The sequence below is a fragment of the Hydra vulgaris genome, chromosome 15 (genome assembly GCF_038396675.1).
Source record: "Hydra vulgaris chromosome 15, alternate assembly HydraT2T_AEP".
NCBI classification, from domain to species: domain Eukaryota; kingdom Metazoa; phylum Cnidaria; class Hydrozoa; order Anthoathecata; family Hydridae; genus Hydra; species Hydra vulgaris.
In genome coordinates, this window is record NC_088934.1 from 17105001 (window position 1) to 17124222 (window position 19222).

At 29.8% G+C, this 19222-nt stretch overlaps 1 protein-coding gene across 2 annotated transcripts in view; it reads left to right on the plus strand.

Annotated features, from left to right (window-relative positions):
- Window positions 1–19222, plus strand: part of LOC136071981 (E3 ubiquitin-protein ligase rnf213-alpha-like) — a 213293-nt gene that overhangs the window by 2280 nt on the left and 191791 nt on the right. Inside the window, exons 3-7 of one of the 2 annotated variants that reach the window (XM_065818859.1) lie at window positions 11448–11603; window positions 12923–13078; window positions 13722–13877; window positions 17735–17890; window positions 18185–18340. In XM_065818859.1, the coding sequence (XP_065674931.1) occupies window positions 11448–11603; window positions 12923–13078; window positions 13722–13877; window positions 17735–17890; window positions 18185–18340 (780 nt within the window). The remainder of the gene's footprint in view (window positions 1–11447; window positions 11604–12922; window positions 13079–13721; window positions 13878–17734; window positions 17891–18184; window positions 18341–19222) is intronic. The other variant, XM_065818860.1, reaches the window with a different exon arrangement.

The window sequence follows — 19222 nt, forward strand, 5'->3', positions numbered from 1 at the left end:
GTTTTATAGGCCTTGAATTTCATGAAATTCAAGTTGCATTTCTCTAAAATTAGGCAGGTTATTATTTTAGGTGATAAAATACTCGAAGAGACCAACTACTACTGACTAGATTTCTCTCTCCAGGGCATCGTGGTTTTTGACCTTTGACTTTTCTGGTTCTGCAATTTTTAAAGTAAAACCTAATTTCATAAGTTTTGATGTTTTAGTCTTATTATTTAAGATTGATTTATGTCATAAAGTAACAAATTGTTTAAAAATAATGGTTTGCAAAATGATTTAAAATCAGATGTAAATACAAATAAAATAACTAAATAAAATAACTAATATAATATAATATAAATGCAATATAATGTATATTTATAATAAATAAATATAATATAATATAAATAACTAAATAAAAAAAAAACTCTAAACCAATTTTTTTTCCAAGGACAGACTTTTTTTAAAATCAGTAGAAATATAATATAAATGAAATCAATAGAAATATCCCTTTAATTTTTTCTTGTCAAAATTAAATGTAATAAGTTTTTAGCAGTGTCATTTTAAACCTTATTTTATCTTTTTATTTTATCAACTTTCCAACTCGCTTTCCTGACAGCCCGAATCATTTACCTTCTCTACTCGACTTATGTCTTGTTTCTGATCCTAGTCAGTGCTTAGCTTCTCCACATTCACCCTTAGGTGCTTCTGATCACATTTTGAACTCTTTAAAACTAATATCTCATTGTTCTTCATCACCTGAATCCCCCTATTATCGAACCTCTTACAACTACAGTAAAGCTGATTGGGATTCTTTCCGTGATATTCTTTGTGATGGCCCTTGGGTAGAAATCTTTTGTCTTCCTGTCGACAAATGTGCTTCTTACATAACTTGGTGGATTCAGGTTGGCATTGAATCTTTTGTTCCCTCTCGACAATTCCAGGTCAAGCCTCACTCTCCTCCATGGTTTTCCTCACATTGTGCTGCTGCAATTGCCAATCGAAACCGTTACTTCCATATTTATCAGCAAAGCAATACTCCAGAAAACAGACGTCTGTTTATTACTGCTAGAGACTATTGTAAAAAGGTTTTGTCTAACGCCAAACCCCGCTGTTCTCAGGTCATGAGATCTCGTATTTCATCACAAAAATTAGGCTCTTGTGAATTCTAGAGAATCTTTAATAGTATCAATAATAAGGGCAAATCTTTAATGCCACCTCTCTTGTATGGTTCAGACTTTGTCACCTCACCTAGAGACAAAGCTGAATTGTTTGCTAAAAACTTTTCATAAATATCATCTCTTGATTCCACTAGTTGTGTTCTACCTGATATTGCCAACAAACAGGTTGATCCAATGCTTGACATTCATATCACTCCAGCTTCTGTATCTAAAGTGATTTCCTGCCTAGTCTCTTCTACAGCTTGTGGCCCGGACAACATACCTGTTATTGTCTTGCAGAAGTGTTCTCCGGAGCTGTCATCTATACTTTCAAAACTATTCAACAAGTGCTTATCAGAGTCTTGTTTTCCAGCCTGCTGGAAAGCGGTATCTGTTATCTCTATCTTCAAAAATTCTAGAGAGCGATCTGATTCGTCTAACTACCATCCCATAAGTCTTCTTCCTATCATAAGCAAGGTTTTTGAATCTCTAATTAACAAAAACTTAATTTCTTATCTTAAATCTAATAACTTACTTTTTGATAATCAATATGGATTTCGATCTTCTCGTTCTACAGCTGGTTTGCTAACAGTAATAACTGATAGGTTTTATCGTGCATTAGATAAAGTTGGAGAGGTTAAGGCCATCACTCTTAACATTTCAAAAGCTTTTGATAAAGTTTAACATGCTGGTCTTCTCCATAAGCTTTCTTCTTATGGTGCATCTGGCAACATCTTTAAGAATGTTGAATCCTTCCTTTCCAATCGTAGTATAAAAGTTGTTCTCAATGGACAGCACTCTTCTTATTCTGTAACTTTAGGGGTTCCTCAAGGTTCTATCCTTAACCCTATACTCTTTTTAATTTACATTAACGATCTTCCAAATATTCTCACATCTAAGGTGGCATTGTTTGCTGATACTACCATTTATTCTTGATGTGATAAGATACCAACACCCTCTGATTGCTTGGAGGGGGCATTTGAGCTTGAAAAGAATCTCACTTCTGCTACAGCATGGGGCTCACAGTGGCTGGTAAACTTTAATTCAGATAAAACTCAATTTTTTTCAGCCAATCGTTGTCACAATAATTTAGATCTTCCTTTATTTATTAATGTTATTGTTCTCGATAAGTCATCTACCCTTCATCTTCTAGGATTAACTCTTACTTCCAATCTTTCTTGGAAACCATATATCAAATCAGTTGCAAAATTATCATATGCTAAGGTTGCATCTCTTTATCGAGCTCGTCACTTTCTTACTTCGGATTATATTCTCTATCTCTATAAATCTCAAATCCAGCCTTGTATGGAATACTGTTGCCATATCTGTGGTGGATCTTCTAATGATGCTCTTTCTTCTTTAGACAAGGTGCAAAAACGCATTGTAAACATAGTTGGACCTGCTCTTACAGCCAACCTCCAACCATTGTCACATCGTCATAATGTTGCTTCTCTTTTTCTTTTCTACAAATGCTATAATGGTCACTGCTCTAAAGAGCTGGCGTCTCTTGTGCCATCTACTAAAATTCATTCTTGTGTTACTCGTCATTCAATTAAGTGTCATCCTTTTTCTGTGACTGTTCCTAAGTGCTCCAAAAATGCTTATTTGTCTAGTTTTTTTCCTCGAACATCAGCTCTTCGAATTCGCTTGCTTCATCTAGCTTTCCTGATTCATATAATTTGCAATCCTTTAAGTCGTCCATCAATCATTATCTTGCTCTACAATCTTCATCTTTTTTCTTTCAGTAACTTCCAACTTTAATTAGTGGCTGCCTGCAGTCTTGTTGGAAGCAAAGATGTTTAAAAAAAAAAAAAAGGACTGATAAATATTGAGCCTGCGTCAGAGGTGAAATTTAAATTGTGGTACAACCATAGAGGTGTTTAGTGCTGGCGTTAGTATCTTTTGACCGTGATCGCAATATAAAATTGGTAAAAAGTTCTGTATTCAAAAAACATAAGGAGGTCTGAAAAGATGTAAAAACGGATAGAATCAATGCTGAAATCCTTCTGAAAGCAGTTTTTGTTGATAAAGACCAACCACTAGGTCTTGAGTTGTATATTTCACCAGATTACTGGTTAATTTTTGATATTCTAGGTCATAGTTTAAAAAAATGCTTATGGGTGAGACTCCTTCAGACTTTTTGGATACAATGAGTTCTAAAACTTTTAAAATCTTTTAAAGTTGCTAACAACTCATCAGGATTCAAAGCGCAATTGTAAATCTATTAACTATAGTTTATGATATTTATTTCTCAAAACAAGAAATATATTTCTTGTTTTTAAAAATGAATTGTAGAGTAGGATATTTATTTCTTCAAACAAGAAGCATATTTCGTGTTTTCAGAAAAATATTTTGTAATGAAAAATTCAATTTTGCTGTGCTTACAGTAAAATTTATTCAAGATAATGTAGAGTGTGTGATGAGCTTGGAGAAGCTTCAGAAGCTACTTCAAATAAAGAGTTCTTATAAGGAACCATTAAAAAAAAAGAGTGGATTCAAGGAGCTAGCTATGGCATCTGCTTTCTCACTTTCTTGTTATTGAATGGGTATCGCATCAAAATTCAAATTATATAATAATTTGAATTTTGATGCGATACCTAACTACAAACTCTAAACCTTAAAAGTACATTTAAAAATTATTTTTTTACATATTTTATTGAGATAATTGTCTTAAGCTGAAAATTTATATGTATATTAATAATTATTGTACATTTGCAGCGTTTAAGCACTGAATTCTAAAGCAAATTTGCTTTAGAAACAAGAGATCTGTGGCAGTGACAGATCCAGCATTTTTTGTTGTTTGAGATAAGGAGCAAAATCCAAATATTTGTATGTTTATACTTATGTTAAATAATCAAAATAAGTATTGTTTTTACTCGAAATAAGTATTGTTTTACAATCTCTAAGTATTCAAAAATTATGACCATATAAAATTGTAACTCTTTTAAGTTGTGGAGGGTTTAAACTTTATAAGGTCATAATTTATGAATGCTGAGAGATAATACTTAAAATTTATCAATAAAATTATTTTGCCAACTTGTTGCTCTCACGTTTGGGGCAGAGGGATGAAATTTTAGGGCTTTTTTAGTTCACAGCCTCCAATCATTGTAATATTTTGCAAAACATCAAAATTTGGCTTAAGTATAAACATACAAATGTTTTAAGTTTGTGCCGTGTCTGTTAGCTATCTTATCCGCCGAGTAATGCTGGATTTTTCACTGGTATGTGGTTCAATGCCTACTCTAAGCTTTTTTGACATGAAGCAAGTGTAAACTTCCAAGTTAAATGCTCTTCTGTGGTGCTCTGTGATGCCACCATTAGGTCTTCTTAGAGCACCTAAAATAACCACAGAAAAAATGCGTATATATACTTTTGAATCACATACGTTTTGATCTAGTTTAGTTTGTGACAAAAGATCAAAAGTCCTTTACCCAATCTTTTCAGGAAACCATTTTGGATTTGGATTTGTTTGATCCAAGGCTTCAGTAACAGTATTTAAAAAAAAAACATCATTTGATATCAAAATGATGTAAAAATCACAAAAGTTTGTTGTATGACTGAAAAAAAGCTCAAAATCAACAATAAATCACAATACAATAACCAAAGTGTTAATTTATCTATCGTAATCAGAGAGAGATAGGTACAACATATTTCTTAAATTAATAAGCACAGTGTTATTTTTTGGTACAGGAACACATTAAGAAAATACTGTTGAACAATTTAACTTGATTTGACATCAGATATATTCGCGCTAATGCTTGGAAATTACTCTAAATTCAGTCAAAATTCATAAAAATCATAAAAGCGTATCTTTAAACAATCGGCGCGAATACTTCTATCAATAAAAATAAATTTTTTTTTCATATAAATACGACCTCTACGCCACTCATTAGCCACTACGCATAAAAATTGGTTGTAGAAAAAAATTTTGAGATTAGCTGATATATATATATATATATATATATATATATATATATATATATATATATATATATATATATATATATATATATGTATGTATGTATGTATGTATGTATGTATGTATGCGGTAGTGGTGTAGTGGTAGAGTGCTCACTTCGTAAGCGAGAGGTTCCGAGTTCGATTCCCACCACGTCCCTGGTAGTACCGCACTCAACTTGTTTCTCCGCGCAGCGGCCTTGTTTGTCAAAGTTCGCGTTTCGGAGTTATAGAGTTGAGAGAGGGTGATAACCACAAGTAGCCTCCTCATCTGTAGTGGCCTTCTCGACTTTGGGGAGGTGAATTATTAAAAAATATATATATATATATACATATGTATAAATATATATGTATTAGGGTGTCCCTCAAAACCCTCGAATATTTAATGGGTCTTTAATATTTCAAAGAAAAAGTTTTTCAAAAATATGTCAACCTGATACTCAAATGAAGCAAAATTATATAAAAATTTCGAAAATAATATTTATTTTGAAAAATTTTGAACTTATTTATCAAAATTATTATTAAAAAAACATAAAAACTGCATTTTTTTTAATTTTTTGTTAAAAAATGTGATTTTTTATGTAATAAAACCATAAATAACAATTTTTTTTTGAAATGTATATTATATTTTTTTGAAATGAATATTAATGTATTTTTTGAAATGAATATTATTTTAGAAATTTTTATATAATTTCGCTTCATTTTTTTTTGAAAATATTAGGGACCCATTAAATATTCGAGGGTCTTGAGGGACCCCTTAAAATATTTTTTATTCAAAAAAGTTTTAAACCTAGTGTTTTTGTATTAAATAGAACACATTTAGGGGGTGGGAGCAGATTATTTTCAAAAATGTTGTTTTTTGGGACGCACTAATACATACATACAAATATATATATATATATATATATATATATATATATATATATATATATATGTATATATATATATATATATATATATATATATATATATATATATATATATATATGTATATATATATATATATGTATATATATATATATATATATATATATATATATACATATATATATATATATATATATATATATATATATATATATATATATATGTATATATTATTTTTCTACCTCTTGAAACAGATTCTGTTAAAAAATCTCCTGTCGCCAATATTGAAGTATATTCTTGTTCAGTACAAATAGTTAAAATTCTCGTGGTTGTTTTTTTTTTAAAAAAAATCGCTCTTTCCATGGATTTTATTGGCTCTGAAATATTTATTGAAGTGGATAGAAGTAATTTTCTTGTTAAATTAAGTTCATATAAAACTTTACGCCAAATTACAATCAAACATAAAAATTAAAGGTTGTTATATTTAAAGCAATCGGTTCTGCTGTGATTTTTGCATTTATTATATTAGCAAACAATTTTTTGGCATTTCAAAGCAAAGAGTTCTTACAGCATTAATATGGCCTTCCCATCTTGTACCATTTAGTGGTTTAATAGTTAAAGATAGATACATAAATTTTAATATTAGCCATCTTTTTGTTGAGGTAGAAAAAAAATTGTAATTTTAGATGAGCATTTCACAGAATGAACAACTACTAATCTAATACTGCAGCATAGAATAAAAAAAGCTTGAGTGTTTTATATTAAGAATATTAGCCTTAGACCAGTTCAAAAAAAAAACTTTGAAGTTAATTGGCTAGGTGCTTAAATGATGTTAATTGATAAAAAAAAATAACTCCAAAAAATTTCATAATCTTATTCCAACATTAAGTGACAGCTCAATTAACTTTATTTATCTGCTTTTGTCAATTAATCTATCGGGTGATAGCTAAAAAATAGGAATAATTTTAACCCTCTGAAATCAAATTGCAAAAGTCATAAAAAGAAAAGTACTCCTATGTGAAACTATACTCTCTCTGCTTACAAACTTATCATATAAAACTTATTAGCCAATTCAGTTGTGTTTAAAATGCTGTCAAAACAAGATGTAATAAGAGAGTGCATCGTACAGTTCTATAAAATGCACCAATATCTTGGAAAAAAGTTTACTGTGAATCATTTTAAAACCAAAAATGTTTTAACAAGAAGGGATTTTATTTGCTTTACGGTGCTTTCAACAACAATGATTCAATAAGTCAACGAGATGCTGTAAAAAAGTTCAAATGTATGCAACCTTATATCTGCAAATCCTTGAAAAAACAAGGAAAAGTCTGCCAAAAAAAAACAAGAGCACCGAAATACACTGAGCAACAAATATCAACCGTGAAATCTCAATGCCGCTGGATGACCTGAAATTACTCTGGAAAATGTTTTGTTTTGGATTACAAAAGTTACTTCCCCCTCCAAAAATCCAAAGTTCAAGTTTTAGAAAATGATCGATATTATGCAGATAAAAGTTCTACAACACCTACAAAAGTAAAATACAAATATAAACACAAGTTTGAGCAGAAAGTGATGCTGTACATTGCCATATCTTTTAGGGGAATTTCTAGGCCATTGTTGAAGCCAAGTGGTTTGGCTATTAATCAAGAAGTATACCAAAATCAATGTTTGAAGAAAATATTGATTCCATTTCTTCAAAAATATCATTTAGATGGCAGTTACTTGATTTGGCCGGATAAAGCATCATCGCATTATGCCCAAAAAAACACAAAGTCTTCTTGTAAGACTTTGTGTTTTTTTGCCAAAACATCCCAATGTATGTACCAAAAAACCACAATCCGAAAAACTTGCCTCAGTGTCGCCCAATTGAAGATTTCTTTGGATATTTGAGTTCGTTAGTATACAAAAATAACTAGGAATTGCAAGCAATTGATTACCAGAATCAAAAGATGCATTTGTCAAATCGATATAAATGCTGTACAATGCTTCTGTCCCAACATCATGACAAAACTACTTTGAGCTGCTGATGATTGACCATATTCGAATGTTCATTAATTTTTTCTTAAAGATAAGTGATGTGCCTTCAATTAAAATAAATATAATTTTCATTTTCTAAACATTTGTTTTTATTATAGCCTGATATAAAAATTCTCATTTTTTAGTTATCACCTGTTACTAAATTTATGCATAGTATTAATTTAACTTTTGTTTACAACTATTTTTGTTTTAAATGGATTTAGGTACTCCTTAGGGAAAAAAGTCAATTCATCTGAGTTTTAATGAATTAAATTAATGACAAAAAATTTCTTTATGTGAATATGTGCCTTATATATAATTTGTATTTTTAGTGAAAAAAAAAAGTCAGAATATCAAAGAAGAAGGTTAATAAAACAAGTTGTAATACTAATATGTGGTTAATTGGTCATCATTTATTAGTTCTAGATAAACTAAGTTGTTCAAGCTGTTTGTCCACAGTTTGTCTTGTCCTACGTCACCTCCTTTATGACTTAAAGACAAACAAAATGGAACTTCTACAAAGCTGTTCTAATACTATTGATGAGGTTTTACAAATTTGGTTTATTGCCAATGTTTCAAAAACACAAAGAAGAAATGCTATTGCTAAACTAAAAGTATTATATAATGTTAAAATAATGTAAAGTATTATATAATGTTAAAATAGAAAAGAACAAGTCTCGCAGAACTGAAAAACAGTTAAAATTGGAAACTGATTTGATAAACAAGTTGTAATGGGTACGGAAGATTTAGAATTTAAATAACATGAACTATAAATAACAAGTGTATTGCCATTTCCAAGAAGAACATCGCAAAAAAAAGGCAACTGAAGTGAACAAATACACCAAGACTGGATCGGTTGTGAAAAATTCAGATTCAGAATATGAAGAAACTACTGATGAGGAGCTTCTATTTAGCAAGTACTGCCAGCAAAAGACTAAAAAGACTGTTAGAAATTAGAAAACAATCCTATTGAAACTATAACTAAGCAAAATAAAAAATTAGCACCAAAGCCACATCGTGTTATTGATAGCTCATTAATTATTGCTAATCGGGCTATGCACATTGTTGTGCCAGTCCTCAAAGCTGTTGGGATTGACATAAAAGACATGACTCTATCTGCAAGCTCAATATATAGAGCTTGTAAAACAATTAGAAAATCTATAGCTCAAAACATTCGAGAAATATTTGTGTAATATACCCAATAATACCAAATAATAGTAATTGCCCATATTGACACTAAAGTTCCACCAGACACATATGCCAATTGTTATATCAGGTTTAAATGTTGAAAAACTATTGGCCATTCCTAAACTTTTTGTGGGTATTGGTGAGCTTATGGAAAACTTTGTTGTTAAAGTATTTAAAAAATGGAAAGATGTTCCAGATCGGCTGGCAGGTCTTTGTTTTGACACAACAAGTTCAAACACTGGTGTTCACACCAGTGCATTTACTATTCTTCAGCAGACATAATAAACATTTACTTTTTTTAGCCTGCAGGCATCAAATCCTTGAAATTATTTTAGCTGCAGTATTTGACCAGTTTTTCCAGTCTTCAGGACCACAGACTGGAAATTTTTGTTGGTTCATGGAACGCTGGAAACTTATTGACACTACCTAATACAGTACAATTGAGGCTTCTGCCATCGAAGTCAAATCTGAACTTATAGTTGGTGAATGTGTCTAAACCAGAAGAAGAAAAATATGTCAGAGTTTCTTAGGAATTAACCAATAAAAATAAACCACAAAAAGATTACCTGGATCTTTCTAACTGACACTAATCGCACTGGGTGAAAATGATGATTTAATTCATTTCAGCCCTCTAGGTGCCTATCATCATGCCAGGCGGATGGCTAAAGGAATATACTGACTTAAAATCTATTTGTTCCATAGACAATTCAAACTTATAGCATATGAACTACAAAGTCTTCGTCGTATCTGTCTTTTCATTATAATGATTTGTGCGAAAGTCTGGCTTAAAGCTCCAAACAATTCTGATGCTCCATACAATATCCTTTGTCTACTCTAAACTCTTGAGTCTTATCTTGCTGTTGACAAAAAGGTAGCAGGTAATGCAATTAAGAAAATGAGAGAACATGTGGTATTTGAGCGAAGATTTGATTGGACTTGCATTATTTTCTGATTTAGTTCCAAATGGCGAGAAAGAGGCTATGATTAAAGAAACCACCAATGAAAACTGATCTCAGAAGAGTTGATTCAAAATTAGTTCATGACTTTCAGGAAAAGACTTTGTTACTCAAAGATCAATGAATCTGTTCACTGCACCTAAAATTGAACCAATTTTTCTTACTTATAGTCCAGCTGCATGGGTCTGTCTATCTGTCCTGTCCTGTCTGTGGGTTTTCTGTCCTGTCTATCTTACTGCCAAGCAAAAATTAACAAGCATGAGAGTCACCAATGGCTGTGCTGAGCGTGCTGTTAAGTTAGCAACAGACTTCAATAATGTGCTAACACTTGATGAAGCTGAACAGCAGTTAATATTTCAGATTGTTGAATATCAAAGGAAGCTCATGAACATTCCATTAAATAAAAACTTTAAACAGAATAATTCCATTAAATAAAAACTTTAACAGAATAGCAAGTGATCATTCATTACTCTTGTGAAAACTTTAATAAAACACTTAAACATGTTGTAACATTTATATTCAATCTAACCTATGGGATAAGAATGTTTACTGTTTTCTCACCATTTTTGTTACAACTTGTAGAATTTGCTTTTCTATGCAAAGGCTAGGAGAAGATAACACTGGTTAAATACCTCTGCCACAAGGCTCTTGGTTGAGTAATAGCTAAAAATGGGGTCTTAATAAAAGTACTCATCTTGGGCAGATGTTAATTGCATCTGACTACTGTCATGTAGAAGGCTAAAAAAAGTCTGTTGACCAGTTGCACACCTTTTGTTTTCCTCCTTGTTAGTGAGTATGTAACTCCTCCTGTTATTTTCTAATGAAAGTACAGCTCTAACTGTTGCTGTTGGCATGCTATTCCTTTTGTAAAGGCTAATTCCATCAACAGCTATAAAATATCAGAGTATTAGCAGTGCCATGTTACACATGGAGGTATTCTATGTTACACTGTTAGTGATTTTTGTTGGCATTGTTGAGTAGCAGTTTCTTTTCTCAACTTTAGTAAAATGTAAAACTACTACTATATAGTAGCTTAATTTATTGTAATTAATTATTAATTATTTATTTACTTAATTTATTTATATATTATTTTATTTACTATATTTATTTACTATATTTTATTTACTATATTTATATATTATTTTATTTAATATATTATTTACTTAATTTATTGTAAAACTACTATTATATAGTAGCTTAATTTATTGTAATTATTTTCCCTTCAAATATTATGGTAATTTATTTTTAATAAAAAGTTTTGTTATATTATTAATGACAATTAAGATAGACATGAATAATACATTATCTAAATTTTTTTTCCAAGGATGGTATTTCTGCTCCTGAAATAAAGTCTTGTTTGGAAATCAACAATTCTGGATTGGATGTAGTTAGAAATGAAGGAAACCAAAGTTTACCTGAAAATAGCAACCAAATGAATGAGGAAAACAATAGTTCTTCAGTTAATGGGCCTGAAAGTTTTGTAAGTTATTTTTTATATAACATCTATCTTTATTGTTAATTACTATACTATTTGAAAGTTTGAAAAAAAGTTTTATTAAAATTACCGAATACATACAAGATGAAAAAATTATACAGTAAATAATTGTTAAGCCCTTAAATTTTACAATTTAGTTTTTTATAGTCAAATTAAGATTTTGGTGACACTTTTTTGTATTTATCTAACATGTAGCACATTATGAATTAACTTACATCATTGCATGTTAATTTTTTTGTAAATACCTGTTTTTATTTTTTATAAAGCAAGATAATAGATGCTTCTTCATCTTTGTAAGTATATTACAATAACTTCATTCTTGCCCATTAGTTACTTTTCCATCTAATTGATTGATTGTCTCTATTTTTAATGAGAGAAAACATACCAGTTTTTAATGCTGCTTGTACCGTTGTAATAAAAATTTTTCTTGATTTTTTCTTATGGTTCTCAAGCATAGGACGAGAAAGAGTTGATTCTTATGCGTATTGAACGAGACAACATCCCTACTCACCTTGTAGTATCTTTACTTGAAATGAACAATATGGGTGGTATGGGCACTAATGCTTTAAAAAAAGGCCATTAACAGCATTTAAATGAAGCATGGAACTTTCCTTTACCAATCGTTTATTGTTTAATTGTTTTATTTAAAGCCTTTACGTAAAACAAAAACTTTAGAAAATATCAATGATTAAAAGTTATTCATAATGTTACAGTTAGTTAAATTCCATTTAAATTGTTGAAACATCAAAACAGCTGTGGTCGAATTGTAACTAAAAGAATTATTATCAGGGTCAGTTACAGCGTGCAATCACATGTCATTCCTGTTCAAGCCTGGTTATAACACCAAGCAGTTCAGAAATTATAGCCCATTTATTCAATGTGGTTTTTATGGCGCTTAGCAAAATGTAGCCTATTTCAACATTTTTGAAAAAAAACACATGTGGGACTTGTGTATGAACCATACCATATGAACAAATAGGAAAAAAGTTGTTATCTGACCCTAAAAGAAAATTCTAGGTCTTCCTACTTTTATATGGTTTTTGAGGTGCAACCACCTATTTAGGGTATTTTGTTGATAGTTACAACAACCACCTATAGTTTTAAGTAAAAGGTTTTGCTTTATAATTAATGACTATAAAGATAGACATTAATTAACTAATGAATTTTTCCAAGGATGATATTTCTGTTCCTAAACAAAAGTCTTGTGTGGAAGTCAACAATTCTGGATTGGATGTAGCTTATAAAACTAATAATATACTAAATAATATAGACATAAATAATACATTACCAAATTTTTTTCCAAGGATGGTATTTCTACTCCTGAACAAAAGTCTTGTTTGGAAGTCAATAATTCTGGATTGAATGTAGTTAGAAGCGAAGAAAATCAAACTTTACCTAAAAATAGCAATATAAATAATGATAAAAACAACAGTTCTTCAGTTGATAGATCTGAATGTTCTGTAAGTAATTTTTTTATGTAACATATATCTTTGTTATTATTGCAAGAAAGTTATTTTCAGTTAGCGAATTTGAAAAAAGTTTACTTGAAATTAGAAAATACATACAAGAAAATTATACTATAAATAATTGTTAAATATACATTTCAGTTTTAAAATAAAAATTAACTTAGTTTTATTGTTTAACAGAACAAGTAATGTTAATTATTTTATTTGTAACAAATAGCAACCATTATTTAAGTAGGAAATAGACTTTAGGGCTAGAATGTAAAGATGGGAGTTGTAGAGCAAGACTGTAGCCAGATGCATTAAACCTGCCCTAGGTGATTACAGATACTTTGCTTGAGAGGCCTGGTATAGTGTTTAGGTGAAGTACTTTTTTACCCATGTGTTACATTAGAAAGAATAGCACTGTATTGTTATTAGTAACTTGAATGTTCTTTTCGTTTTCTCAACTTTAGTAAAATGTAAATACTATTATATAGTAACTTTATTTATTGTAATTATTTACTCTACAACTAGTAAATGTTTATATGAAACTACATTTCTAATTAATAGTAATTTGTTTTGAATAAAAAGTTTGCAACATAATTAAGGATGGTTAAGATAGATATAAATAATACATAAACTAAAGTTTTTTTACAAGGATGGTATTTCTATTCCTAAACAAAAGCCGTGTATAGAAGTCAACAATTCTGGATTGGATGTTGTTAGAAGTGAAGAAAGTCAAAGTTTACCTCAAAATCACAATCTAAAAAATGATGAAAACAATAATTCCACAGTAGATAGGATGGAAAATTCTGTAAGTTATTTTTTGTATAACATGTATCTTTATTGTTATTGCAGAAAAAATATTTTTCAGTTTGAAAATTTAAAAAAATTTAATCAAAATTCAAAAATTTACTCAAAAAAGTCAAAAAATACATATGAGATAAAATAATGATACAATCAATAATTATTATTAAGAGCGCTTTTATTAAACTTCTTAAAGAATCAGGCAGAGCCCAGTAGTGAACTTTTTTCAAATTTGCTAACTGAAAATAACTTTCTTGCAATAATAACAAAGATATATGTTAATCTAAATACCATGCTTCAAAAGTACCTTTACTTTCATCTAAAGCTGCAAGCTGCAATCCCCTAATTGGTTTTACTTTTCATAAATCTTTATCAAGCATAGCACCTAAATATACTTGTTACAAGCATACTTATGATAAATTAGGTTAGGCTCAAAATATAACTCAAAAACGGAGTTATAGTTGATTAGCACAATTTTTGTGACCTCATAATGGCTAAAGATCTGAGTTTACAGTAAAAGTTTATTTTCAAAAATGAGTTTTGGCCTTTCATCTATCATATGAATAAGAAATAGGGTATTGCAATAGCAAGAAAAAAATACCATTGAACTAGCATAGTTTTTTATGTGCATCACCACCTGTTTACCCCTTAAGGGGTAAACAAATTCTATCTGTTGACCAGCCTTGCACCTATTTTTCATCTATTAGGCTGGTTCAGATGTATTTTTAAAACATTGTTTCCAGTTTAGGATGTTGAATGCTGGATCTTCTTGACTCAATGCATAGGTTTTGCTTGTGTCTCTGTTTTTATGACCAGGCAACTCATTCTATTATCTCCTAATGAGGGTACAGTTCTAAAACTCAGTTTTAGGGTTCTGTGGCCGGCTGGTAGTTAAGTTTTCCGAACTCTGTGGTAGCTCTCAGAAAGACTGATTCCATCAACAGCTGAAAAATATCAAAGTATTAGCAGTGCCATGTTGCCTATGGATGGTGTCCCTGTTTGTACTTTTGGTGTGCATTGCAGGGGTCACATTTGGAGCCCTTTGTTACAGCTTATAGTTTATTAATTGTAATGAGGTAATTTCTTGGGCTATTAAACAGTGTACTATCTATGTACTATCTATCTTTGAGTCAAGTTCTTCAACAAATTTAAAAATGAATAAAGTACCAAAAACTATAAAACAAAAAAAAACCATCATCATCACCAAGTTCTCTAAACCTATCATTCACTGTTCGTGGTCTTCAAAGTAACTTTTCTTCTGTTGAGTCTTATCTTTTGCAAAGTTTACCAGACCTACTTGCTCTTTGTGAAACTAATTTGAGTTCAACTGTCTCATCTTGTGATCTTAGTATTGATGGTTATCTTCCTTTAATTCGTAGAGACTCAAATAGTCACATGCTTGACCTGGGCATTTACATTCGCAAGAATTCACCCATTTGTCAGGAAACTAGGTTATAATCCACAGACTATTCTTTCATGTGCTTTCGTTTAGCACCACTTCACTCTATCGCCTTTCTCTTTGTTTTATATTGCTCTCCTTCATTTCAAGACTGCACTCTTTTTGATGTTATTTCTGATCATATTGACCAAGCTTGGAGGGGGCTTTTGAGCTTAAAAAGGATCTCACTTCTGCTACAGCATGGGGCTCAAAGTGGCTGGTGAACTTTAATTCAGATAAAACTCAATTTTTTTCAGCCAATCGTTGTCACAATAATTTAGATCTTCCTTTATTTATTAATGTTAATGTTCTCGATGAGTCATCTACCCTTCATCTTCTAGGATTAACTCTTATTTCCAATCTTTCTTGGAACCATATTTCAAATCTGTTGCAAAATTAGCATCTGCTAAGCTTGCATCTCTTTATCGAGCTTGACACTTTCTTACTTCTGATTCTATTCTCTATCTCTATAAATCTCAAATCCAGCCTTGTATGGAATACTGTTGTCATATTAGGGGTGAATCTTCTAATGATGCCCTTTCTCTTTTAGACAAGGTGCAAAAACGAATTGTAAACATAGTTGGACCTGCTCTTACAGCCAAACTCTAACTATTATCACATTGTGGTAATGTTGCTTCTCTTTCTCTTTTCTACAAATACTATAATGGGCATTGCTCTAAAGAACTTGCATCTCTTGTTCTATCTGCTAAAATTCATTCTCGTGTTACATGTCATTCAATTAAGTGTCATTTAAGTGCTCCAAAAACTCTTATTCCTCAAGTTTTTTTCCTCAAACATCAGCTCTTTGGAATTCGCTTCCTTCATCTTGCTTTCCTGATTCATATAATTTGCAATCCTTTAAGTCGTCCGTCAATCATTATCTTGCTCTACAATCTTCATCTTTTCTCTTCCAGTAACTTCCAACTCTAATTAGTGGTTGCTTGCAGCCTTGTTGGAAGCGAAGATGTTTAAAAAAAAAAAAAGTTATGGGTTGACTTTACAGTTACCAATAAGTTATTCTTAAACATGATATGCTCATAAATAAAATTTAATTTATAAAAACTTTATGTGATATTGAATTAATAAGAAACAAAATTTAAATTTATTTGTTAAAGAAATTCTCCTGAACCAAAATACTTCTTGTTTCTTATAACAAAATAAGAAGTTTTTTAATTACTTTTACACATTTAATTCTAATATTTTAAAAGGCTTGTTGTAATGTTTTTATGTTATGAAGGTTGCGAAAAATAATAAAAAAATTATTTCTTTAAAAAAGAGCATTCCTTCAAAACTAAATTAAAATTTTTAGTTTTTAAAATCATATTTTTAATGAAAAAAAAAAATTAATTTAACGATCAGTTTTTTTATCAAAAAAATAAATTATTTCGCAAATAGACTTGACATGTTTTTTATGGTGATTATTTAGGACTTAACGTTATCTAAAGAAATGCCACATAAACAATATAAAAAAATAATTAAAATATTATGCATAAAAATTTTTGGTTAACATAAATTGCTGAACATGTTGGTGAAATCACCATTTCATATATAAAATGTGCACAGTGTTACGCTTCTTAGCAAAGCCTGCAATTTTTTTCACTAAATTTGCACATTAGTTAAATTCTTTTTTTCATGTTTTAATTATTTCTGGTACCTACTAATATTATCATTTCTGGATTTTGTTTATTAACTTTGCTGCAAGCAGGCTTCATTATGTTGAGGTTGGATACTGCTTCAAGCCAAAAACATTTTATATACCCAAGGTTACTTTCATATTTTAAGTTTTTTTTACTTTTAAGTTTTTTTCTTTGTTACTTTTTATGCTTTCAACAACAGTTAGTATGCTGTTTGCTGTCATTGACCCATGTCCTTGGGTAACGCGGCAGTGGTTTAGTGGTTGAACTTGGAACCTCTCGCTTATGAAACGCTTGTTTCATAAGCGAGAGGTTCCAAGTTACTCATCTGTAGTAGCCTTTTTGGTGAATTAAATGAAAAAACAAAAAAAACTTGTGTTGTGTCTTGACAATTTAGGTATAAACTTTTTGGTTGTCATAAAACCTGATCTTTCTTCCAGTTGAATATTTTTTTATCAAGTTCATCTATCTGTTTCAATTTGGAAAGTTATTTTTTGTCCCTAGAAGAAAATTCTAAACCCTATTCTGTTTACATAGTTTTTCATATGCAGCCACTTGTGGTTGTGACTTAAATGTTTTTTTCAATAGCAGTTTTTCTTTTCTCATCTTGAATAAAATGTAAAACTACAATTATATAGTAACTTTGTTTATTGTAATTATTTTCGTTACAATAATTAAATATTTATATAAAACTACATTTTTAATTTATGGTTACTTGTTTTAAGTAAAAGTTTTTTTATATAATTAATGTCTATAACGATAGACATATATAAACTAAAATTTTTTTCCAAGGATGGCATTTATGTTTCTGAACAAAAGTCTTGTGTGGAAGTCAACAATTCTGGATTGGATGTAGTTATAAGCAAAGAAAATCAAAGTTTACCTAAAAATAGAAATCTAATGAATGATGAAAACAACAATTCTTTAGCTGATAGATCAGAAAGTTTTGTAAGTAATATTTTATATAACACGTATCTTTCTTGTTATTGCAAGAAAATTATTTTCTAATTTGAAAATTTTAAAAAATTCACTTAAAATAAGAAAATAGATACAAGATAAAAAAATAACGCATTAAATAATTGTTAAATATACACTTCAATTTTAAAATAATAATCAATTTAGTTTATTTAATTAACAGAACAAGTAATGTTAATTATTTCTTTTTAATAAAAAGTTTTGTTATATAAAAAATGACAATAAAAAGAGATGTAAATAAAACATTAACTGAAGTTTTTTTCCAAGAATGGTATTTCTGTTCATGAAAAAAAGTCTTGTGCAGAAGTCAAAAATTCTGGATTGGATGTTGTTAGAAATGAAGAAAATCAAAGTTTACCTAAGAATAACAATATAATGAATGATGAAAACAACAGTTCTTCAGTTGATAGATTGGAAACTTCTGTAAGTTATTTTTTTATATAACATTTATCTTTATAGCTATTGCAAGAATGTTATTTCAAATTTGACAATAGTTCATACTTAGAGTAATACTGTAAAATAGAATACTGTACACAGAAGGCTTATAAAACTGTAAAGTAAAAAAAAAAAAAAATCGAGTAAGAAAATCAGGAGGACAGAATAAATACTATATAAGTAAAAGTATTTTAAGATAAAGAAAAACTTGCAACATGTAGATACATTACTGCTGAATAAAGAGTCAAATAGTAATTATCGTGAAGACATATGACATTTACAATGATAATATTTGACAATAGGACAATGAATCAAGCTTTGACCCATTGTCCTATTCATGAGGTTAAACATTTCTTTTTTTAGCCTTGTTTAAAAGGAAAAGGGCGTTATTTGAATCATAAGAAGGATTAGTCCTAATATATTAAAAGTATTCCCCATTTAAAGACAAATATAAGATTAGAGCAGAGTATGGATTATTTAGTGAGAAAATGATGAGGATGATAACCAGTGCTCGAGGTGGAGAAAAATAAGTAATGGGATGGTGTTCAGTAAATTAAAAATACCATCCTTCCAAATCTTTGTTTATAAAAAGGTGATGGGACGGCATCCTGACGCACTTCGAGCACCGATGATAACAAAAAGCAACTTAAGCAGATGATAACTTAATTGATTGATATATGGTTTCTATGGTTTCTTTGAAAGTTTAGTATTGCGTAGAAAAAGGATCGAAAATCTACTTTTCATCCAAGAAGTTATAAAGCCGAATTAACTCAGTAATAGTGTGTTTCTTTTTTCATCAGTGTATATAATTTTTATCAATATTTAAAAACAGTATTGCAATAATTATTAGCAGTGAACTTTTTTTGAGTT